This window comes from Thalassophryne amazonica, chromosome 7, assembly GCF_902500255.1.
Source record: "Thalassophryne amazonica chromosome 7, fThaAma1.1, whole genome shotgun sequence".
NCBI classification, from domain to species: Eukaryota; Metazoa; Chordata; class Actinopteri; order Batrachoidiformes; family Batrachoididae; genus Thalassophryne; species Thalassophryne amazonica.
This window is the reverse complement of record NC_047109.1, coordinates 77,980,599-78,005,033: the sequence shown is the minus strand read 5'-3', so window position 1 is coordinate 78,005,033 and position 24,435 is coordinate 77,980,599. Positions and strand designations below refer to the sequence as shown.

Below are 24,435 nucleotides of genomic sequence, written 5' to 3'. Positions count from 1 at the left end.
ACTTGAGCATATAAGCCTCTGTCTGTGTGTCATCTTTGCCTTTGTTGGATGCTTGTATGGAACTCATTTTCTGAAATCTGATGGTCTGAGCTGAAGTTGGGTCTATGCATATTGATTCATATTCAGGGGTCAGCGGAGTGGAGAATGAGAAGGTTCTCCTTCCTTTCTGGTTGCAGCAGCATTTTGTCTTGATATGATTTCAGTCAGAAAGGTCTCTGCTGACTGGATTTCCTTCATGAACTCCTCCCTGGTCATCTCCGCTTTCCTTGGCTCTTTCAGACTCTGCTGTGGTTCAGACTCCTGCTTATCCACAGTGACCTCAGAGAGGAGGGACTGGGACCTTCGTATGCCCTTTGAATAGACTTCGTCAGGCTCATTATATGACGGGGCGCTGACGTAGGGCCGCTGTCTGGATCCGGCAGGGTACAGGTATTTTACAGAGTCACTTACAGATCCACCATCCAAATCTGCATCTACCCTGCCTGTGTCAATTTCGGTAAGAAAAAGATCCCTCTGGAAAGATTCATCATTGTTTTCATTTGCCTCCTCTGACGGCGCTATTGATCCGAGCTCAGTGATGAGTGACTGGGAGCGGCGCATCCCTCTGTTTGGCTGGATAAAGTTCCCCCATTTTTCTCCATCTCTTTTCTCCTCACTTGGCTCCCACAAGGTTCCCGACTTGGACTCATTAGATTCGGCCACACTTGATATCTCTGTTAAAAATAGATGCATGGGGGATTTCATGGCATTAGCCACTCGCTCTGCCTGAAGTTCAGCATCTTCTTTCCAAATGGCAGGCAGGATGGTGTCGAGACGGGACTGCGTCCTTCTCATTCCCCTGGAAAATAGCTCTGCCGCAGCTGGATCTGCATCTTCAGACAAGCTAGAATGAGCGACATTAGTTCCACAACTATGCCTCTCAGGAGACATGAAGGGATAGTCATCCTCATCGGAATACGTGGGACTGGACGATGATTGCCTTTCAATCTCTGTGTCGGGCTGGGAGTAGGGTACATTGCGGTAGATCGGTCGCAAGGGGTTTTCTCGACGCACAGGTGATTCAAAGTCTTTTCTACGTGAATGAGACATTTCTTTGGAGGTTTGCATTGTAGCCCCTTGGTTGGTCCCACTTGCTGTGTCACAGGATAACGAGTCTCTATTGGATTGCTGCATCTTACTGTGTTTTGAGTAGGTGTCATTTGTTTTATAGGTGGCGCAGGTTTTCTGAGGTTTGGAGTGGGGAGGGCACATTTGCGGTAGAGGGTAAATGGGATGGCTTGCTGGGGGCAAGGAGGGGGAGAGTGATGGGGATGGGGGAAGAGTCTGTCGGGATCGATGGAGTCCCAGATGATTAAAGGTTGAGGGTGGGCAGCTGCTCATATGATGGGGGTCTGTCTCAACTTTTCCCGACACGGTGTAGTGAGGCAGTCCTCTGTGATATCCTAATGGAGGGGCGGGGAGAGGCGGGAGTGAAGGTGGTTGGTTGATGACATGGACATAGAACAAGGTTTCGGAGGGAGGACTGGGGCTTCGGAATTTGTGCAGGATTTTGTATCTGCTTCACTACTTCTCTTCTTCTCCTCTTCATCATCATCACCTAAATCAACCACTGAGAAAACAGTCATTCTGCTCGATGTATCTCTGAATTCTGCCACACCAATGTTGGGCACCTGGAGCCGAACCTCACTTGATCGGACGGTCCGAATGCCCTTCCCACCTGTACCTCCACACCCTTCAGAGCAATAAGGGACACGTTCTTTTCCCAACATTCCACTGCGAATCTCCACCAACTCCATATCGCCAGGACAAACTGAATCTGAACAAAAAGATGTCTGTGCCTTCCCTTTAAGAGTTGGCGACTTATCCTGGGGAGTGTGCTCCTCTAACCTGATGTAATACTCACTGGCAAGAGAGGGGCTGCGTGCACTTATCACCGGCACCACAGTGGGAGTATCCAAGGACTGTCTGGTTATTGTTCACTGTTGGGATTTGCTGGGGAGGAGGAAGAGGTTTGTAGCCTCGTCGTGCATGGGCCTTCTCCCAAAAATACTCAAAGTTCAAGCCTTTGCTAGTTTCAGTAACTGTCAAAATGTCATCCAGCTCAGAAGAGGACGGAGTGATACAGTTTCCCACAGAGTCCAGTAGGGGATAAGAGTTGTCTCTGTCCTCTCTTCCACGCTCGATCTCTCTGTGCCGCTCATTTGCTGGCCTGGAAGGCAGGTGGACGGAGTAAGTCCCAACGTCTTTCAAATGACTCCTCGCTCTCCCCTCTCCTTCCTCTACCTTCTTTGTACACTTCATCCTCTTCATCTCTTCGCCAACACTCCCCCTTGCCATTGCCTGCTCAGCAGCCAAGAGGGAGGAGAGGAGAAGGAAGACGTCAGCGACAGAAGGACGTTGAGAGGAAGGGAGCCAGCAGGACTGCATGATCTCATACCTAAAGAGAAGAAAGGAGGGAGGACAGGAGGGACATAACTGTAGCATTATCCCTTCTCGTTAACATAACGATGGACTTCATGCATGTATTTCATGTACTTGAGAGAAGTTACTGACCAATAGTCTGCATGGGAGAGTTTGAGTCTCGGCTGAGCCAGTGTGATCCGTCTCTCTCTAATGACGAAAGTGAGCACCTCTTCATCACTCAGGTGTCTGTGGGGATGAGAGCCAAACTCAAACAGCTCCCAGATAACCACACCCAAGGACCTGCAAGAGGAAAACCATGGAAAGATCATGGTGTCATCTTCCATGCAAACAATAAGCACCAAACAAACAAACAATAATAATAATGAATTGTGCGACCATTATTTCTCTGAGATAAATTATTCTTCTTTTGTCATGTTCCCAGAATGCTCTTGTTGACACCAACACCACACCACACACACCACCACTTCTTAAATGTGTGTTTGTGTTTCTAAGCTACCAAATGTATATAATAGATATCACACAGCCCCCAAATTTTGCATAAAGACAGCTGATAGGTTCATTTTTGCCTCTAAGAATTATGGCTTTTTTTCAAGGAATACTGCTAAATTTAAGTACCTACTTTTGATTTTACCTAAATATTACCATACTACATTATGTTTTGTGCCATAAATTAGACCCATTTTCAGTCTTGCAGATGCACAAGATTCATCACTGAGTGCAGCCATCTTTATTTTTATTACTGGGGTTTCCTGTGATATCATTGAGAATTCTCTGACCATTACCTTACTCCCTGCACAGGGAACAGGTGAACACGGCAAAAACAAACAAACAAATAAAACAAAAAGCTCAAAAGGAATACTGTTTTCTTTCTCTAATACTAAAACAAATCATCTTAAAGGCGCAATTTTCCATCACATAGTGCAAGGTGTCAGGATGCTTGTATCTAATATTTTTAAAGAAATGCAATAATAATAATAATAATAACAATATAGTAAGTAAGTCCCTTCGGCTGCTCCCTTGTTTGCACTCGGAGTCGCCACAGCAAATCCAAGGTGGATCTGCATGTTGAATTGGCACAGGTTTTACGCCGGATGCCCTTCCTGACGCATCTCCACATTACATGGAGAAATGTGGCATGGGTGGGATTTGAACCCGGAACCTTCTGCACTGAAATCAAGCGTATTAACTACTTGGCCACCACCCCTGCAATATTAATAATAATAATAATAATAAATTTCTAAAATTAAAACAATTGTTTTTCACCTTTTAAAACATAATTTCTTTTAGATGGTCTCTTGCATTTTTAAAGAAAATCAGACTCTAAATTCAGATGTCATTATCAGTGAGCCCGTTTACATGTGTACTAAACACCTGTTCATTATCTGATCACTGGTTATTTGATTGTTCAAGTGGTCACGTAAACAGCAAAATGTGATATGCTTTATCGGATAACAACCTTTATCTGATTATGAGAAATCGGATTAATGCCTCTAGATTTCTCTCCAGTATTTAAATTTCTTTGGTACATGTATAGCATTTATCACATTTCCAGAGGTACAGTGGGACACACTGTTGTCTCGTTGGGGTTCATGACATCCTTCATCAGATCACAAAGTTCAGAGAGTCTGTTGTGCGTCCAAACAATTTGCCAGGATGCACAAGGGTGCTTGAATGTCCCTTGTGCGTTGTTTCAGTGTTCTAAAGAGCAAATTTCTTGGTGATCTATGCGGTTTATAGACATATACTGGATTTGAGCAGAGTTTGCCGTTGTCTAAAAGCATGACGTCATATTTCGTCACTCTTTGTGCACCAGGACATCAAACAACTCTGCTGCACCTCCTCGTTGAGAGAGAGAAAAGAGAGAGAGAGAGATAGAAAAGAGAGAGAGAGAGAGAGACCACTGTTTTTCTTCAAGACATGGGGCTGGCCTCCATGATGTTGCGCTGTCGGGCCTTTCTCCTTTTTCCGCTTTGAAAGAAATCCCTTTGACTGAATTGATTTACATCATGTCAACCAGGTTTTTCTGATTATTGCATTACTGAAGTGCGTGCAAATGCGTTGGATTAGATTATTACCATTATCTAATTACTCCCAGTTTTCGGATTATGATGATAATGTAAACGGGGCCAGCGGCAATTGTGCTAACCCTAACTAATTCTTTCTTTCTTTCTTTTCAAATTATTGTAAGATGTATATACTGTTTATGTGTCCATATATAGATCACATGTGTATGTACTCAGATTAAAACATACCACACATTGCTAGTCTTGGTTTGATCAGTAAACATAAGAGATCCTTTGTACTCCTCCAGGAGCTCAGGAGCGATCCAACGTAGTGGGATCCATAGCTTGTCTGGCGTGAGATAATAGTCCTCCTTCACATAAACATATGAACAATTATTTGCATACAACAGTGACTTTGCTTATGTACCATTTCAGACAATAGAAAAAAATAAGCATAATGTAAACTTAGGTTTAATAAAATAGCATATTTGTGCTTTTAAAGGCCTTAATGTTTCAGTTCTCAAAGGATAAATCCTCATACCTTATAATGGTTGTGTGAAAGGCCATAGTCTCCTATCCTAACAGTGAGGTCGGAGGTCAGCAGACAATTTCGTAATGCTAAATCACTGCAGAGAAGATAATGATCAGAGGGTCACAACCAAAATGACAAAAGCCTTCAAGGACAAAATCTGCTTTTTTAAAAATAACCTAACACATTAGTAATCAGGCATCTGAGTGTTCTGCTGTCCTTTGATGACTGTGTGTAGACACGTGGATGACTTGTGCCTTGAGATGATCCATTTTCTTTCTCTAAAATCCATCTAATTTCCACTCAACCACAAGCTGGGATGAGTGATGCAACAGACAAAAACTACACAATCCCCAGTTTTCTTCGATTACAGCCACAGAAGCCTCTAACTCCTTCAGAGTTGTTATGGGTGTCTTGGTTTTTGATAACCGCCCACTCCAGACATACAGTAACACACTGTTTGTACTTCTTAATAATTTATGTAATTACGTCCAAGACATATTCATTGACTTGGAAATGTTCATGTGTCCATCCTCTGATTTGTCTAAATAAAAATGTCCAAATACACATGAACCTAACGGGTGTGACTAGATTTCCAAAAGGAAATGGACATAACTACAGATATGACGATGTATCGAAAATGATAGTGGCTATGTGGTGTACTTTTTTTTCCAAAGACAAGTGATGTCTTAACAACAAACATGATGATATGCAAATGCCAGAAGATGATTACTATGTTGTGTATTACTGATAACATTTAGCATGTTGTGTGGGCCGCTGAAGAGGAGGTACTGCTGGCCCCCACCAGATGGCGCCCTGCCATGCGGGCACCTTTTTGCCCTGAAGAGGGCGCACTGGCGTGTTGGCCTCTTTTGGCACCACCAGGTGCGCACCGGTTAGGCTGTCAGCTGTTTTTCATCATCATCATCCACACCATAAAGCCTGAGAGAGACACCATAACTCTGCCGAGTTATCATCTTACCTCACAGGTAAACCACTCAGCCTTTTGTGCCGTACGCACATTCATTGTTACTGTGTATACTTGCAGCTTGTAGCTGGGTTTGTGGAAGTTTGGAGGAGCTGGCGTCTCCACTCCTCACTTCTTATTTACTAAGTATAACAATTGACACTGCACATTTTCAAGTTTTCCTATGCACTGTGGGAGTTACTGGACTTTTCCCGCAGGAGGATTACTGTGTTGCTGACTGTTTGCTGGGTGTACACACACCCACGTTAATCTGTTTTGCTCCTGCCAGCAGTACCGGTCCGGCAGCCTTGAACGGTGGCCACCTGGAGTTTCAGGTCTTGGCGGTTCTGGTGGATTGCGGACCTCCGGCTGGCGGTGGGACTAAGTGGGTCCCGGCTCTTCTCTGGATAGGCGTCTCCTACCCTCGGGCCTGCCCATGTGTCACCATTTAGTACTAAATTGGACTTTGCATATTTGAAACCTTGTTTGCACCTTTGCATAATAAATTGTGATTTATTCATATCCTATTGACCGCTCCTTTACGCCCCCTAACGTGGGTCCGTGCATTCACTTTCCCAACAGGATAACTCGGCCACGTCATGGATTCCGGGGGGCGTTTACCACCAGATGACCGATCGATGGAAGCGCAAGGTGCCGCAGAATCTACCGGGAGGATCGCTGGGTGAGCTGCAGCACATTTTGTCTAACCTTTCTGCTCAATTGGATTTGTTAACCGAGCAGAACGCTCTCACCGTGCAGGTAGACACGAGCGCGTCAGGTGCGGCTGCAGCCACTCTCCCTCCAGTAGATCTGCAGCCTAACAGAGGTAATCCAGCGGTCGTTCAGAGGTCTCCCCCCTCGTCGCACGAAGCTTACATTAGTCCCCCGGAACCGTATGGTGGTTGTGTTGAAACGTGCGCTGACTTTTGATGCAGTGCGTGCTCGTTTTTCACAACGGCCCGTTATGTATGCGTCGGAGTACAGCCGGGTGGCTTATGTGATTAATTTGCTTTGGGGCGAGGCACGCGCCTGGGCTACGGCGCTCTGGGAACAAGATTTACGGATCCTCTCGACTTACACTGGGTTCATAAGGGAATTTCGACAGGTGTTCAATCATCCCAATAGAGGCAAGTCTGCTTCAAATATGCTGCTGTCCAATGAGACAGGGATGCCGGAGTGCAGCTGGTTATGCAATCGACTTCCTCGTTGCGGCAGCGAGGTCCGGTTAGAATGTCCGGTTGGGTGTTTTACTGTGGCTCAAGCGAGCATGTGCAGAAGAACTGCCCCAAACAGTTTAAACTTAGAGACTGGGCTAAGGGTGAGCCATACAAACCACACGAGCGTTTCACGCAAATGTGCACGACTCCGGTCACAATTCTCTGTGGGGATTTAACCCTTACCGCTCCAGCACTGATTGACACAGGATCGGAAGGGAACCTACTGGACAGTAGGTGGGCTAAGGCTGTGGGGCTCCCTCTGGTGGCCATTCCTTCGCCATTGAAGGTGCGGGCACTAGATGGCACCCTACTACCAGAAATCACACATCAGACACGGCCTTTAACCTTGGTCATCTCTGGTAATCACAGGGAGGCGATTGTGTTTTTTGTAACACCTTCTACCTCCAGGGTTAGTTTGGGCTACCCATGGATGATAAAACACAATCCCCGGATTGATTGGCCGTCTGGGGTTGTGGCTCAGTGGAGCGAACCTGCCACCGGGAATGTTTAAGATCCTCGAGCCACCTGGCAATGAAGTAAAAGAGGAGGTCAGAGTTCCCCCCAATCTTACGGAGGTGCCGGCTGAGTATCATGACCTTGCTGACGTCTTCAGCAAGGATCTGGCCCTCATCCTGCCCCCACATTGACCGTATGATTGTGCCGTTGATTTGATTCCAGGTGCTGAGTATCCGTCCAGCAGGCTGTACATGTACAACCTCTCACGTCCTGAGCACAAATCAATGGAGACCTACATCCGGGACTCTTTAGCTGCCGCGCTAATCCGGAATTCTTCATCTCTGTTAGGTGCAGGTTTCTTTTTTGTGGGCAAGAAGGATGGCAGTCTCTGTCCATGCATTGATTATAGAGGGCTGAATGAGATTACGGTTCGCAACCGATACCCATTACCTCTCTTAGATTCAGTGTTCACGCCCCTGCATGGAGCCAAAATATTTACAAAGTTGGATTGGTAGTAGGAAGTAGTAGGAAGTAGGAATGCTTGCCATCTGGTTTGGATAAGGAAGGGAGACGAATGGAAGACGGAATTTAACACCCCCTTAGGGAACTTTGAGTACCTGGTCATGCTGTTCGGCCTCACCAACGCCCCCGCGATGTTCCAGGCTTTGGTTAACGACGTTCTGCGGGATTTCCTGCACCGATTCGTCTTTGTATACCTAGATGATATCCTCATCTTCTCCCAGGACTCTGAGTCTCATGTTAGGCATGTCCGTCATGTCCTTCAGCGGTTATTGGAGAACCAGCTGTTTGTGAAGGCCGAGAAGTGCGAGTTCCATCGCACCTCTCTGTCCTTCCTGGGGTTCATTATCTCCTCCAACTCCGTCGCAACTGATCCAGCTAAGGTAGCTGCGGTAAGAGACTGGCCCCAACCGGTAAACCGTAGGAAGCTTCAACAGTTCCTAGGGTTCGCCAATTTTTACAGGAGGTTTATTAAGGGCTACAGTCAGGTAGTTTAGCCCCCTTACAGCCCTGACCTCCACCAAAGTCCCCTTCACCTGGTCGGATCGGTGCGAAGCCGCGTTTAGGGAGTTGAAACACCGGTTCTCAACTGCGCCAGTTCTGGTGCAGCCCGATCCTAGCTGCCAGTTCATTGTTGAAGTGGATGCCTCTGACTCAGGGATAGACACCGTGTTGTCCCAGAGCAGGGAGTCCGATAGTGCTCTCCACCCTTGTGCTTACTTCTCCCGCAGGTTAACCCCCGCCGAACGGAACTATGACATTGGCAATCAGGAACTCCTGGCTGTGAAAGAGGCCCTTGACGAATGGACACATCTGTTGGAGAGAGCTGTGGTCCCATTGTGGTCCTTACTGACCACTGGAACCTGGAATACATTCAGACCGCTAGCGGCTGAACCCCATGCAAGCTTCGGTGGTCATTGTTTTTTTGGTCACTTTAATTTCAAGATCACCTACCGCCCCGGGACCAAGAATGTCAGGTCAGATGCCCTGTCCAGGGTGCACGAAGAGGAAACTAAAACTAGGCTGTTGGACCCACCTGACACCATTGTGCCAGAATCCACTATCGTCGCAACCCTGACGTGGAGGGAGCGTCAGGGAGGCCCTGACCCGACACCCGATCCGGGAGGTGACCACCCAACAGACTGTATGTGCCACCACATGCTCGGACTGCCGTGTTGGACTTCTGTCACGGTTCCAAGCTCTCCTGCATCCAGGGGGTGCGAAGGACTGTGGCAGTGGTTCGGCAGCAGTTCTGGTGGACGTCAGTCGAGAGCCGAACAAAGGACTATATCAAGGCTTGACCACCTGCGCCAGGGCAAGGCATCCCATCAGCCGTAGAAAGGGCTCTCCAGCCACTGCCTGTGCCTCGTCGCCCCTGGTCGCATATCGGACTGGACTTCGTCACGGGCTCCCTTCGTCCCAGGGGAAGGACTGTCATCCTGACGATAGTGGACCGGTCTCAAAGCAGCCCACTTCGTGGCCCCCCAAAGCTCCCGACAGCCCAGGAGACTGCAGACCTCCTGGTCTACCACGTCGTGTGTCTGCATGGTATCCCGACAGACATAGTGTCAGACCGTGGTTCTTAGTTCTCCTCGCAGGTCTGGAGGAGTTTCTGTAAGGAGCTGGGGGCCACGGTGAGCCTGTCATCCGGGTATCACCCTCAAACCAACGGTCAAGCAGAGCGGGCCAATCAAGACCTTGAACAAGCCTTAAGATGCGTAACATCTACGCACCCGACGGCCTGGAGTCAACATCTGGCCTGGATTGAGTATGCACACAGTAGTCAGGTGTCATCCTCAACGGCCTCTCCCCGTTCAAAGTCTGCTTGGGATATCAACCACCACTCTTTCCAGCTGTCGAGGGAGAGGTCGAGGTGCCCTCAGTCCAGGCCCACCTCAGGAGATGCCGTCGGGTGTGGAAGAAAGCCCGCTCTGCTCTCTTGAAGGCCCAGACGTGGGCTAAGGACCATGCGGACCGCCGACAAGCCCCAGCCCCAACATATCAGCCCAGGAAGGAGGTTTGGCTGTCCACAAAAAACATCCCTCTTCAGACGGACTCACTGAAACTGACCGACCGTTTCATCGGACCATTCAAGATCATCAAGGTGATCAGCCCAGCCGCGGTGAAACTCCAACTCCCGGCCTCTCTGCGGATTCACCCGGTCTTTCATGTGTCTCGAATCAAGCCCTATCACACATCGGACCTCTGTTCCCCTGGACTGGCGCCACCTCCTGCCCGGATCATCAATGGAGAACCGGCCTGGACGGTCAAGAAACTCCTGGATGTTCGTCAGAGGGGCCGGGGGTATCAATATCTGGTAGACTGGGAGGGGTATGGCCCAGAAGAGCGCTCCTGGGTGAAGAGGAGTTTCATTCTGGATCCCGCCCTCCTGGCGGATTCTACCGGGAGCACCCAGACAAGCGGGGCGGGTGCCAGGAGGCACCCCTTGAGGGGGGGGGGTCCTGTTGTGTGGGCCGCTGAAGAGGAGGTACTGCTGGCCCACCACCGATGGTGCCCTGCCATGCGGGCACCTTTTTGCCCTGAAGAGGGCGCACGAGCCTGTTGGCCTCTTTGGCACCACCAGGTGCGCACCGTTAGGCTGTCAGCTGTTTTTCATCATCATCATCCACACCATAAAAGCCCTGAGAGAGACACCATAACTCTGCCGAGTTATCAGCTTACCTCACAGGTAAACCAACTCAGCCTTTTGGGCCGTACGCACATTCATTGTTACTGAAGTCTTTGCAGTTGTGATTTGTATACTTGCAGCTTATAGCTGGGTTTGTTGGAAGTTTGGAGGAGCTGGCAATCTCCACTCCCACTTCTTATTTACTAAGTATAACAACTGGACACTGCACGTTTTCAAAGTTTTCCTATGCACTCTGGGAGTTATTGGACATTTCCCGCAGGAGGATTACTGTGTTTGCTGACTGTTGGCCTGTTTTTGCTCCTGCCAGCAGTACCGGTCCGACAGCCTTGAACGGTGGCCACCTGGGGTTTCAGGTCTTGGCGGTTCTGGTGGATTGCGGGACCTCCGGCTGGCGGTGGGACTACGTGGGTCCCAACTCTTCTCTGGATAGGCGTCTCCTACCCTCGGGCCAGCCCACGTGTCACCATTTATTACTAAATTGGACTTTGCATATTTGAAACCTTGTTTGCACCTTTGCATAATAAATTGTGATTTATTCATATCCTATTGACCGCTCATTTACGCCCCCTAACGTGGATCCGTGCATTCACTTTCCCAACATAACAGCTGTTTAGAAGGATAAGTATATACTCTTTTTGCACAGACTAGTTGATAGCATTTAGAAAAACACACCTGATATATTCAAATGTTGTATGCAAAAACATATGCTGTGTGAAAAGTGGGTTACTGTTTTTTTAAAATGCTGTGAGACAAGAAATTGAATTAAGGGTGAAAATTCAAGTAAAGAATAGAATATTATTTACTTAAATTTTCATTTAGGAATTACAGCCAATTCTACAGCTATCAGAACCTATTTTTTTTAAAGGAAAATTGAATTAAATCAAACGAACCAATGGAAAATTATGATGATTTGGGTTTTCATTTTCTTTTCTTTTAGTTTTTTAAAGACTGGATCAAAGAAAGCTCTGACAGAAGGCTGAATAGGAAGAAAAAAATAGAACAAGACCTGCACCTGCGAAGCCCTGTGTGTATGTGTAAATTTCCATTAACCAGAGTTGAACTCACAAGACCTGTGTACTTTCCAGGAAAGTGATCTCACCAAACCTGGATGCTTCTCAAAAAATGGTATCATCTACAGGTGTTTCTATTGGTGTAAGACTTGCGATATTTAGAAAAGACCACCCTTTGAGGAGGAGAACTTGCCCTCTTCACAGTATTTCAAATGAATGCAAACCAGTGTGATTCGAAGCTGTTCCAGTGTTCTTGATGACTGTGAATTTTGCTTCCTTTGCCTGCAAATAAAACTGTTGCTTTGAGACTTTGATCTTTTTCTGACTTTTCTGAACACCTTTAAGGAGATCTTTTTAAACAAGTGAGAACAGCTAAAATACTTAAGAGTCCCATCTGGTGATCAAGGACTCTGTCCACGACATTCATTAGCACCCCAGACCGGGACGGGTCACTATGTTTCCTCTTTTTAGGAGACACTTCCCAGCATGGCCAGAGGTAGTACTGAGTAGCACTCCAACACTCTGAGCAGCCATGAGACAACTCAGGAGTTTTATTGCACTGAATTATCTTTTTCCAGCACCTGCAGTGTTCAAGAAGTTAAAGATAAACTTGCAGCAACAGCTGAGTCCAACTAATACTGCGAGTAAGATGTGCTCATTAAGTTTGACTACATGAGAAAATGTTGAGGTAAAAAAAAGAGGTTTTATTTGAGCAAAGCATAAAGTAGTGACTATCCTAGTGTGACCACCAAAATTTATGCCTACCCTCATTTACAGTGCTCCTTGCCTCTAGTAATAAAATACTGCAATACATTGTTAGCAAAACAGCTGGGTTCTGTCATAGCCACACTGAGCGTCAGTGCACTACTTACTACTGCTGGCCGTGAAAATGGACTACATGTTGTGTGGGCCGCTGAAGAGGAGGTACTGCTGGCTCACCACCACCAGAGGGCGCCCTGCCTGGACGTGCGGGCTCCAGGCACCAGAGGGCGCTGCCGCCTTATGGGAGTAGCGTGGTGACAGCTGTCACCCATCACCAGACACAGCTGTTCCACTCAGCACAGAGGTATATCAGGAGGACGGCGTCTCCACCTCAGTGCCGAGATATCGCCTAAGACTGAGGTAATATTCTCTGCATTTACATTCTGAACAACCAGCTAAACTTGTTAAACCTTTTCAGGACTGTTGACTACTGGTAGCTTCATTGCTTGGATAAGTACTCACCTTCCTGTGTACATTGACAAGAGGTGGAGGCGGCTTCTCCCCTCTCCGTTACTGGGTGCGGTCGCATCCACACCTGTGTGTTGTTGCTCTCTCCCGCCAGCAGTACCGGACGCGACGAGCGGAGGCAGTGGCCACCTGGGAATTCGGGACTTGGCGGTTCCAGTATTTCCAGGGTTCGGTGGCAGAGGAGATCTGGGTGGTTCCGGTTCGACTGAGACGGACGTCTCCTACCTTCGAGCCTGCCCACACGACACCAGCGGATTCGACCCCAAATTGTGATTGTTGTATTTATTGTGCTCGTTTCACAATAGTAAACCTTGTTATTCACCTTCCTCCATTGTCCGTTCATTGCGCCCCCTGTTGTGGGTCCGTGTTCCTACACTTTCACAACACTACATTTATATTGCGCTTTTCCATCTGCATCAGACGCTCAAAGCGCTTTACAATGATGCCTCACATTCACCCGATGTCAGTGTGCTGCCATACAAGGCACTCACTACACACCAGGAGCAACTAAGGGACTAAGGCCCTTACCCAAGGGCCCTTAGTAATTTTCCACTCAAGCTGGGATTTGAACCAAGGATCCTCTGGTCTCAAGCCCAACGCTTAACCACTAGACCATCACCTCCCAGTGCACGTAAATGTCTCGCTCATACTTGTAGCCACTATCACTTGGGATACGATTTTTGTACCTGTAACCGCATTTACTGCAAAAAAGTGAGCCTATCCATGAATGAAACCAGAGGGTGCGGCTTTGCTGACCTGTGGATGTAGTTGTTTTCGTGAAGATGCAAAGGCCTGAGTGATCTCAAAAGCCATTCGCTGTAGCGTCAGTAGATCGCTGGTTGGCAGGTCAGGTGTCATCCCATCTGCCTTTCTTTGGGCGCGCAGGTATCTCTTGAGGTCGCCCTAGTTATCACAAACACCAGCGTAGAGTGAGTGCCACAGAGGACTGATTTATGTGTGTGCCAAGTATTTGTACCTCTGTCATAAAACACTTATTATACGTTACACTGTAGCAGTGGTGGGCACAGTTCAGCTAAACAGCTAACTGCTAATTAGAAAAGCTAACTTTTTTGTTAGTGGAATAGCTTTTCAGCTAACTTTAAAAACCATCAAAGGACATTAGCTTCGACAAAAAACTTTTGTAAACCCCAAAATCATGTGTTTGTTCCTGTTGGAGCAAATACACTAACACACTGAGTAAAATCAACACATCGCACAAAGACAATAAGCATCACCTCAAGGACACAAATGCGTTAGATTATTAAAATTATTTCGTATGTGTTTCTTAATATTTCTTATTCATTGAATACCTTCTGTACTGTGAAAGCTGCATGTTTAATTTCATTTGTTTGTTTAATTATTTATTTACAGCTTGATCATCATCTGATGTTAGCATGCTAAACATTTTTGGGAAAACTCCACGTTTACGCTACAACATATTAAAATTTCAGCTTGTTAGGTCAATTTTTCAGGATTTTAAAGACAAAAAAAACATAAGGATAAATTCATAAAATAAAAGTTCATAGTTATCAGGAGCTTCATCTAAATATTTTAGTGGTTTGTTGTTATCATGCAACCAGTCTGCTCTGTCTAAGCCTGATCAGGTCAGATTTCAGAAGCTAAGCAGTGCAGGACCTGGTTAGTACTTGGATGGGAGACCTCTTTGGAACACCAGCGGCTGTGTGTGTTTCTCCAAGTGAAACAAGAATTATGTCAGGAAGGGCATCCCGGTGTAAAACTTGTGCCAAATATCAATGCTGATCTGTGTGTATACGCTGTGGCGACCCTGAACAAAAATGGGAGCAGCCGAAAGGACAACAACAAAATTGGTTTATTGTTATCACGATAACTTTTCAGTTAGCGGATTAGCAGTTAGCAAAGCTAAATTTTAGGGGTTATTATTCAATATTCCGAAGGCCCACTGGTAAACTCAACTCCACATCAGGCTAAATGTGGAGATGGTGTAATGCCTGACCGAGAAGCCCCTGAGCGGAGGAGGAGTGTGGAGGCAGACGCCCGGTGGAAGATTTGAGAACAGACAGATGTCGCTACTGTTTAGAACACTTTTTTTTCCTAGCACTGCTGTTAGCCTGCTAGCTAACTGGCCTTCTCTCGGGACCTTCAGAATAATGATCCATCCCCACCTTTAGGTTACGTTTTCCCAATTCTGTGCTGTAAGCAGAGAATATCTGTAAGTTCTGTCATCCTTTTTAGACCTTTTTCACTATACTGACTTAAAAATAGTGTGCTGACAGATCATGCAGTCTGCAGTGTCCTCAGGTTTGAATCTAGGCCTGAGTGACCTCTGCCGTGTCTTTACACTGTTTCACATCTGTCTTCACAATCAAAATAATAAACGTCTGAATAAGCCCCCTAAAAAAGCAGCATGCGATTAGCAATCAGCTGTGGCCTTTATGTTTGTTATTTGTGTGTCAAGAAAGTCAAGGGAATAAAATAAGAATTATTTAAAGGCATGAAGAACAACAGGGAGATGTCATAAACAGGGCAACCGGAGAAGGACTCCAGCGTCATATTGCTTCTCTCGCTCTGTTGCTGCATATGGGTGCTGTAAGTGCTTTGAGTTTTGGCTTGGTGTGGGACTGGTGTATGGGGTCAGTGAGTGTAATGTAGTTTCCACTGTCTTCACGTCACTAGCTACAGTGACAGCAAGCAAACAGAGACAAAAACGGTGGCGTGTCATTCATTTCAGAGATTAGATTAGATTAGATTAGATAGAACTTTGTTGATCCCTTGGGAAGACTCCCTCAGGGAAATTGAGGTTCCATCAGCCTTGTATAGCAGCACACAGGGTAAGAAGCACACAGAGTATCAAAGGTGAAAGTAAAAAAGAAAAACAGCAAATGTGGCAAACTGTTTTTAGGTTAGGTTTTTACTGCCAATATAAATATAAATACGACATACTGATCAATACTGGATGTGTGGACATTTTGCAGCGGTAAGAGACAACGGACGCTGTGCCACCAGCTAGGTGAAGCCAAAATAGATCAGATGTCTAACAAAACAAACAAGCAAAAAAGGACAATGGCCAAAATGCATAGGCGCAGGTGATTTCAATCTTTCTGGGATGTTTGATTAAAGGCTTCTTTTTTTTTCCTTAACATAGTGCCTTTGTTCTTTTTTTGTTGTTGTTGATAGTTTCCTGTTTACACCCACTACAAAACAGCATCTATGTGAAGTTTTATAGGATTGAAGTCTCCCAGTAGTGCTCTCACAATTTTTGTTGTTGCTGTTGTTGTTGTTTCTAGACCAGAAGTCTATTTTATGCAAATACTGAGCGACGCAACATGGCGACTACCAATCCAAGTGAATAAGTGGCGTAACGTCTGCTGGCTGCTCACTCAAACAAACTAGACCAAGATGGCGGAAAATATTCAGAAACAGCTTATTTCTGTATAAATCTAATATGTTCCTCATATATGTTGTAAAAGGTAGCGGGGAAAAAAAAGCACTTATAAATTTAACAATGCTGTTTAACACTTCTGAAGTAATTTATGAGACATCTTACAGAGATATTATGGTGCATGCCCCTGGAACGCCCATCAAGCGACTGTCAGGGCAGGTGATGGTTTGATACAAGAAGTAGTAGGAGACCAATGCAAACTCGCCGACATGGTTGGTTGTGGAGAATAAGTAGCTTTATCTGAAGACCAGGCAGTGGATTCGGTACACATGAAGTCAGACATACAGGCAGAGGTATCAGACTGGAAAGGCAGAGTCGTGGCCAAGAAACGGCAGGGTTCGTACCAACAGCATCAAGGAGTATAGCAGGCAGAGCAAAGGCAGAGTCAAAAAACAGGCGGAGTTCAGGGCTACGGTGAGACGGAGGAGGACGGAGTACACAAGCAAGGTCAAAATACTAGAGCAGAAACTGGACAAGACGAGAGGCCAGAAAGTGATCAAAGTCAACAATCGGGCAGTGAGCTGTGGAACTGTGAGGGTTTTAACGGGAGCAGACTAATCAGGTGGATGTGGACCCAGGTGTGTGGAAGGAGGTTGTGGTTTAGTGAATAAAAAAGAGGGAAGAAAGGCAAGAAAGTGCAGGAGGCAAAAGAAAACGGTGCAAAGCAAGATAAGTAGGTGACAGAAAAACTAACTGAATAACGTAAAGTTGTTCTATGCAAACAATAATGCGTGAGCGAAACCAAAAGGGGCAGAACTAAGAAATATGGTGACAAGTCTTAAAGAGAGAAAAATCAAGGAACTTTAAATTAAACCAAACTAGGATGAAACAGATACTGGCTGAGACAAGAGAATACAATAACTGACAAGGCAAAACGACTATGGATTAAACTGCAAATAACCAAACCCGGAGAATACAGAATAATGCAATAATAAACAAGATAACTGATGAACAGAAAATGCCATGAATAACAATGGAACATAATCTGATGAGCAACAGCAAAGTTAAAAAATAATAACGTGACTAAGCATATACAATAAATGTGATGAAACTCATGTTAAAAATAAAAACAAACTGACAGCACAAAACTAGAATGGAACTGAATCATGACAAAGAAATACAAAGTGACCAAAGAGACCAAGTGACAAAGCAAAATGGAACACAGAATAAAACACATGATGAAATAATCCACTAATAAACAAAGCAGGAGCTGAAGGCGAGGAAAAGAAGAAGGAATCAAAGCCTTGAACAGGGCCAAACATGACAGCGACAAAGCCAACTGGTTTTCATCAGCATTTGTAGCTAATGTGAGCGTAGCTTTACTCTCTTGTTCTGCACCTGTACTTCAGTTCCCATTGTCCATTGTGTCGTCTCCTCACATGTCCAAGGTTTCTCAGCTCACTTTCCTACATAGTTGTCCTACTTTTGCTGTACCACTGAGTCTCTCGTTCTTACTCTGTTCTGTTTTGTGACTCTATAGAATAGCGAAGTGTTGCACAGACTTGAGTAGAGTACTTTGACGCAGTGCTCTACGCTGAATGTCTGCATCCATTTCGCGGACCCCTTTACCCCTCTACTTTGGACCGGTGTGAGAGGGGTTTAACTCTTGCCCTAGTTCTTCAGTCACACGTGCCCCCTGACACCATCTTCTACACTCAACAAAATATAAACGCAACACTTTGTTTTGCTCCCATTTTGTATGAGATGAACTCAAAGATCTAAAACTTTTTCCACAGACCACAATATCACCATTTCCCTCAAATATTGTTCACAAACCAGTCTAAATCTGTGATAGTGAGCACTTCTCCTTTGCTGAGATAATCCATCCCACCTCACAGGTGTGCCATATCAAGATGCTGATTAGACACCATGATTAGTGCACAGGTGTGCCATAGACTGCCCACAATAAAAGGCCACTCTGAAAGGTGCAGTTTTGTTTTATTGGGGGGGATACCAGTCAGTATCTGGTGTGACCACCATTTGCCTCATGCAGTGCAACACATCTCCTAATATACGTATGTTCAATGTCACATATCTTCATTCTTTTAGCTTCCTCTTTACGTTCTCCCTTCTGGTGCTGCAAAGCACAATGTTGCCTGTGAAAACACCTGATGCACTGTGCCTTTTGATCCAAAGTCAGCCATAAAGCTTCAAAGACATCACATCATTGAGGTCAAAGCTGATGTTTTCCGTTTGCATAATTGTACTTATTCATGTGAAAAACGACTCATTTCTACTTACCAGCTGACAGAACTCCATAACCAGGAGGAAAGGGAGGCTCTCGCTGCACTGTCCCAGACACTGAAGGATGTTGGGATGTTTAAGGCTCCTAAAAGAAGATGGCAGGTAGTCACAATAAATAAAAAAAATCTGCAGGTATTCAGAGGTATTCTGTTATATTTATCTCACATACATGTGAAAACACAAACACTGAGTTGTTGACCTATTACAAATATACAGAGGGGTCATTCAGTAGGAATTTTCTTCCGTCAATCTTGCTAAAAATATTCAGTGGAATCAAACTGAATGTTACGGTCCCCGGGAAAGTGAAAGTAAAAATCTGCTCTCTAATTTCAGTTCCTTACAACGGTACTGTAAGAAGGTACTGTACAAAGGTACAGTGAGGAAACATTTCTTTAGGGTTAAGAGCAAAAACCACACAATTATGAGCCTTTTCATGCATTGTTGAATTAAATGTAATCAAAACTTGGAGTCAGTGAATAATTTAAAATCTAAATCTCCTCGCTAGTCTCTGTGCTGACTCTATGCTGAGACAAAGCAAGGGTCCTTCATCAGGGCCAAAGGTCACAACTGGAATTTCTCATCATTTTCAAGAAGAAATATTTGACTGGATCAAATAGAAACTTGGGTTCCCTGAGTAATATAGGCCCACATTCTGCTCTATAGCCTAGTTGTTCCTAGGACACAGAGAGGTGCCATTTAATTGAGTACAAGTGAAAATAGATTTAGAAAGACATTGGAATAGACATTTCAAAAACAGAAACATGGTATTGTTGGGTAATTTGAGTCTAAAAATCTGTTCTGTGACCTCAGTGGGTATGAGGACTGAGTAATGGTCACATTTTGTTGTTTTTTGTTTTTGAATTATTTATTTTCAGTATGCAGGTTGTGCATTTGGTAGTTTATGTGGTTAGCTGTCTTGACACTAATGCCCCCATCACACATAGCAAGAATGTGCAGAAACAAGCCCAACACAGCAAATATGGCCATAATCCGGATGCAGTCGGGAGGGAAAGAAGCGTGTAGACTGTGGGCGGATCCCATCCAGACTACCTCGACCACACCTGCACGATCGCATCGAAAGCGTATTTAGACGACAATTTAGATGACACAGACTGCTGTCAGATGACCATAAAAGGCGCTGAAGACTGCCCGATGTCCAAACGTCTGGATGGCAAACACGAGACTGGAGTGGGAGGCAGTGCTGTGTCCTTCCTTTGCACAGGACCTGATGGTACTGGACATTGGAGAACAACCAACGTATGGACCAGACTCACGCCATATGTGTCAAAGGCAGCACCAGTGCGGTCACTCACACAATCACATCTGCGCTCGTCCTCCACCTTCCCAGCACTACTGACCTCACATGCGTGCTAGAACAGATGCTGAATGATCACTCTGCTGTGTATGTGTTCATAACGGTTGAATGAGCCATTAAGCGTGTGCGCGGGGCACATGTGCATGCCGCTGCCAGCCACTGGACACCTTTGCTGAAAGTCTGCTGGCAGTGGGCCAAGCAGCCACACCATTCAGCAGACGCAGCCTTTTCAGTGAATTTTAATTACTTTTTCTTTTTTGCTCACTTCAGCAGCACAGCGCAACTCTGTACACCGTGATGTCGGTTGGATTATCACATGCGATTTATTTTTGCTGTGGTTGTTTGCAGCACACAGCAGCAGGGTGAGAGGCTTTTTTTTTTTTTTTGGATCCTACGCTGTGAAACAATCCTGGTTTCATGCTGGAGGTGAGTTTCATGTTTAATAATGTTGTCATGGCCTGGCGATACAGTTCCACGTCATACCTCCTACAGAGTTTAGATGTTGATCAAGTAATAATATGTATATTACAGCGGTGAGATCCATTCAGCTCTGACATGTGCAATGACACATTACTGTGCATGAGACCATGGGGAGGTGCAGTAGCACACGATACTTTCAGTTTGATTGTTCACACCCACTACACATGACGTATGTGTGCCACATACATGTTATTACATATTAACATTTCCTTTGCCCTCCCTGGCTGGAGTCCAGTGTAGGTGGACATCCCACAACATGCTGGCAGGCTCTGCTGTGACTGATCGATCTCAGAGCTCAATCAACCGCAATCAGATCATTTCAAATTATGATGCCATCAGAATATGTAGAATGAGATCAGATGATGCAGAAACTGCACATAGACCGCCGTCAGATGTGCGTCCCATCTTGATGGCGCCAACAGTGTTTTGAACATGACATGTGCAACACACTCGGGACAGCTGAGCAAATGGGACCAAATACGTAGATGCTCACAGACTGCCGTCCATTGGTCTTCAGACCGCACCTCAATACTTCCCAATTGTGGGCAGATGTGTCATTCTGACACCATTCGGCCTCAATTGGCATATGTGTGACGAGGTTATAAATAGGTACATTCAAATTTTTTCTTCTTTTATGCGTATTTAAGGCTGGGGCAGGCCAGGTCTGGGAGCATGCACTGGCATCCCCAAGCCCTTTTCCAGTTGCTGGGGTCCTCAGCACTAAGACACTTGCATGCTTGATTACACCCAGGAAAATACAGAACATGGCCAAAATGTTGTAGCTAATATTCCAACATAATTTAAGAAGCATATCCCATCTGAGTTTCCTTAAGTAATCATCTGTTTGAAACAAAGTCATTCAAGCAGTACCGGAGGAGCCTCCAAAACACAGAGTACCAAAGTCAGTCTAGCCTGGGGTAGGTCACCAGGTAGCATCCAAGTTTCACAACCGGACAGTAAAACAGGAAGCACTAGGACCCTACAGACATGGACCTCGATTCACCTGCAAAAGTACTGGCATCACCAAACGCCTCTATCCAGCAACCTCCAAACTCCAACAACCCTAAACACAGGAGTGTCACTGCTGCTATAAGTGAAGCTCTCTACAAGTTTGACACTTTCACTCCACCATGTGATTGAAGTCATTCAATTTAATTTATTTATACAGCAGCAAATCACAACATAAGCCACCCTAAGGTGCTACACACGCTACACCCTCTGAGCAAGCACATTGGCAACAGCAGAAACACTGCCTCAGGCATTTTTTTTTTAATTATAGGAAGAAACATCAAGCAGACCAGACTCAGTGGGGTGACCATCTGCTTTGGCCATGCCTAACAATAAAAAAATAAAACAAAAGCACAACATCAAGTTGTCAAACATGCAGAGACAGACATGTTTCAGTTAAGCCACTATAGAGTGAGCCAAAATGACCCACCAGTCACTGTATTAAAGGACATGTTAATAATTCAAGGCCATAATATGGCTACATGAGCCTGTTGTTTTTCCCACCTGTATGGTTCCGACTCTGCCAAAAACTTTCTCTGCTCCAGAGGGCTGGCACTGACACGCAGCTCCTTCACCACGGCCTGAGCGGAGCTACAGTCACACAACACCTCAGCCAGGATCACCTGGGAGAGAGACGGGATCACATCAGCAGTAAAAACATGATATGGATCAAGTACGCTTGAGCTGGTCGTGAATAACAGTTATTTCAAGTTTAAATATCTGTGCATGTGAGAGACTTATCACACCTTTCCAAACCACCCATTTCCTATCTCTTGAAGGTAGTTTAGAGCGTGCCTTTTGAAACAGTGGGACTTGGAATCTGTTATCAAAAAGAGAGAAACTTTTAAAAGATGGGGTCATATAGACGGTTACATCTGATGTTTTGTTAAGAAACATCTCACAGCAGGACAGGGTTATAAATTCACCTCCTGACACCTTACGCTCAGCAAAAACAAGACTTTTTAGGGATGACAGTGCTTACAGACACACTCAATATTTCCAGTAAAGCATCAATCAACAACATAGTGTTGTTGCCGACAGAGAGAGAGGGAAAAAATATGCTAAATTTTCAGGACACAAACCCCTCACTCCATCACTGAAAGCCCAAAATACCAGAATATTATAACTCTGCGGTTTCCACTTAAGGAAGTTCAGCGGGGAGCCTGAGGTTTGAGGGTGAGTCATTTAATGGCCTCACAGCTGACAACAAACCGTCTCAGAGGCTCCCAAAGCCAAAGCTGCGACACAGACAACAGCAGGAGAGTTGTTTCAGATGGAAAAACCAGCATTTACCTGCTCCGTCCTGCAGGGCGGGGCAGTTGGGGCGCTCTCTGACGGGCAGTGTATAGACCTCTGGGAGGGAGGGACATGAGGAAAGACTGTCCTCCTGGATGGGACTGGAGCCTCCAGAACAATCCTCCCCATCTGCATTGTCAAACTCCTGGAATGGCCGATGGGAAAATTAGGAAAATCAGATCACTGGGGTGAATTAATTTTTTTTTTTTAAAGAAGCTCAACTTGTGATGCTGTACTTAAAATTAGCATTCATCATCAAGGGCAAATAATGAGAAAGCAGCTTTTCTCATTACAAGGACACCCGGTCAAAGCAACATCGTTTTACATGTCATAAGGGGTTTAATGCCTTCACACCAGAGGCCCCCTCGTGATGGCGAGTGCTTACCCATGTGGAGCGCTCAGAGTGAGCTCTGTGATTCTGGCATATTTTCACATTATGGAATTGATATGGACTATCATATCAACTCTAAATTAAAGATACTGTTGGTTTGTATGAATACATTTTGAATTATACTACATTTCAAAGTCAGTGTAATTTGTGCAGTATTTTGAAACTAAAACAAAATAATGAAATATTCACTCATAATCCTAGGTTAATTAACAGCAGACTCTTTGCACATGAGTGTAGCTACAAGGTTAAGCCTTCTATAAGGGCTAAGGCTATGTCCTGGTGCATATCTCCAATTCCATGGTGTGAAGCTCCTGCTGGATGGGAAGTCAGTCTATCACATGTTACTACCCCAGCCAAGGCCAGTACCCATTTAGAGCTGGGTGGACTGACACACTGCAGATGCAGTGTCTTGTCCACGGACACAGGCAGGTAGGGTGACTGGGAATTGGACCCAGTCACTCAGCTTGTGATGCTGTCCTTAAATTTAGCATTCATCATCAAGGGCAAATAATGAGAAAGTGGCTTGTCTCATTACAAGGACACCCAGTCAAAACAGCACCATCAGACCATCACATCAGTGAGACCAGGAGCCCAACTCTGGTCTTACTCAGCTACCTGTTCTACTGCAGGTCTGAACCACTCATAAGTTTTGTTCATACCTAAAAAAAAACAAAAAACACTCAAAATATGAGAAAAGTGATGAATGCGGGAAGTTCTCTTAAATCGCTCATACAAACCATTTACAAACTCGTCTGCTAGTATGACTGGTTTTTACGTGAAGCCCTCTGTTTCTCACACAATATACATAATAATCCTCACACATACACATATTCTTCCTCACACATGCATCCACTCAGCAGCCACTTTATTAGGTACACCTGTTCAATTGCTTGTTAACACAAATTGTGAATCAGCCAATCATGCAATGCATTTAGGCATCTATACGTGGTGAAGTTCAAACCGAGCATCAGAATGGAAAAGAAAGGGGATTTAAGTGACTTTGAATGTTGCATGGTTGCTGGAGCCAGAAGGGCTGGACAGAGTATTTCAGAACCTACTGATCTATGGGGATTTTCACACACAACCATCTCTAGGGTTTACAGAGAATGGTCTGGAAAAGAGAAGATATCCAGTGAGCAGCAGTTATGTGGACAAAAAAGCCTCATTGATTGATGTCAGAGGTTAGAGGAGAATGGACAGACTGGTTGAATGGGTGACTGCGTGATGCCATCATGTCAATATGGACCAACATCTCTGAGGAATGTTTCCAGCACC

The 24,435-nt window shown here is 45.3% G+C and overlaps 1 protein-coding gene across 1 annotated transcript in view; it reads right to left on the bottom strand.

The window, feature by feature from the left end:
- Positions 1–266: 266 nt before the first annotated feature.
- The window catches only part of LOC117514289 (serine/threonine-protein kinase LMTK3-like), a 28,526-nt gene continuing 4,357 nt past the window's right edge, over positions 267–24,435 (bottom strand). The window contains 10 exon segments of the mRNA XM_034174672.1: positions 267–2,437; positions 2,554–2,703; positions 4,677–4,798; positions 4,969–5,053; positions 13,762–13,791; positions 13,793–13,908; positions 18,668–18,755; positions 21,978–22,096; positions 22,220–22,293; positions 22,767–22,914. Of these exon segments, the coding sequence (XP_034030563.1) occupies positions 1,900–2,437; positions 2,554–2,703; positions 4,677–4,798; positions 4,969–5,053; positions 13,762–13,791; positions 13,793–13,908; positions 18,668–18,755; positions 21,978–22,096; positions 22,220–22,293; positions 22,767–22,914 (1,470 nt within the window). The 3' untranslated portion in view covers positions 267–1,899.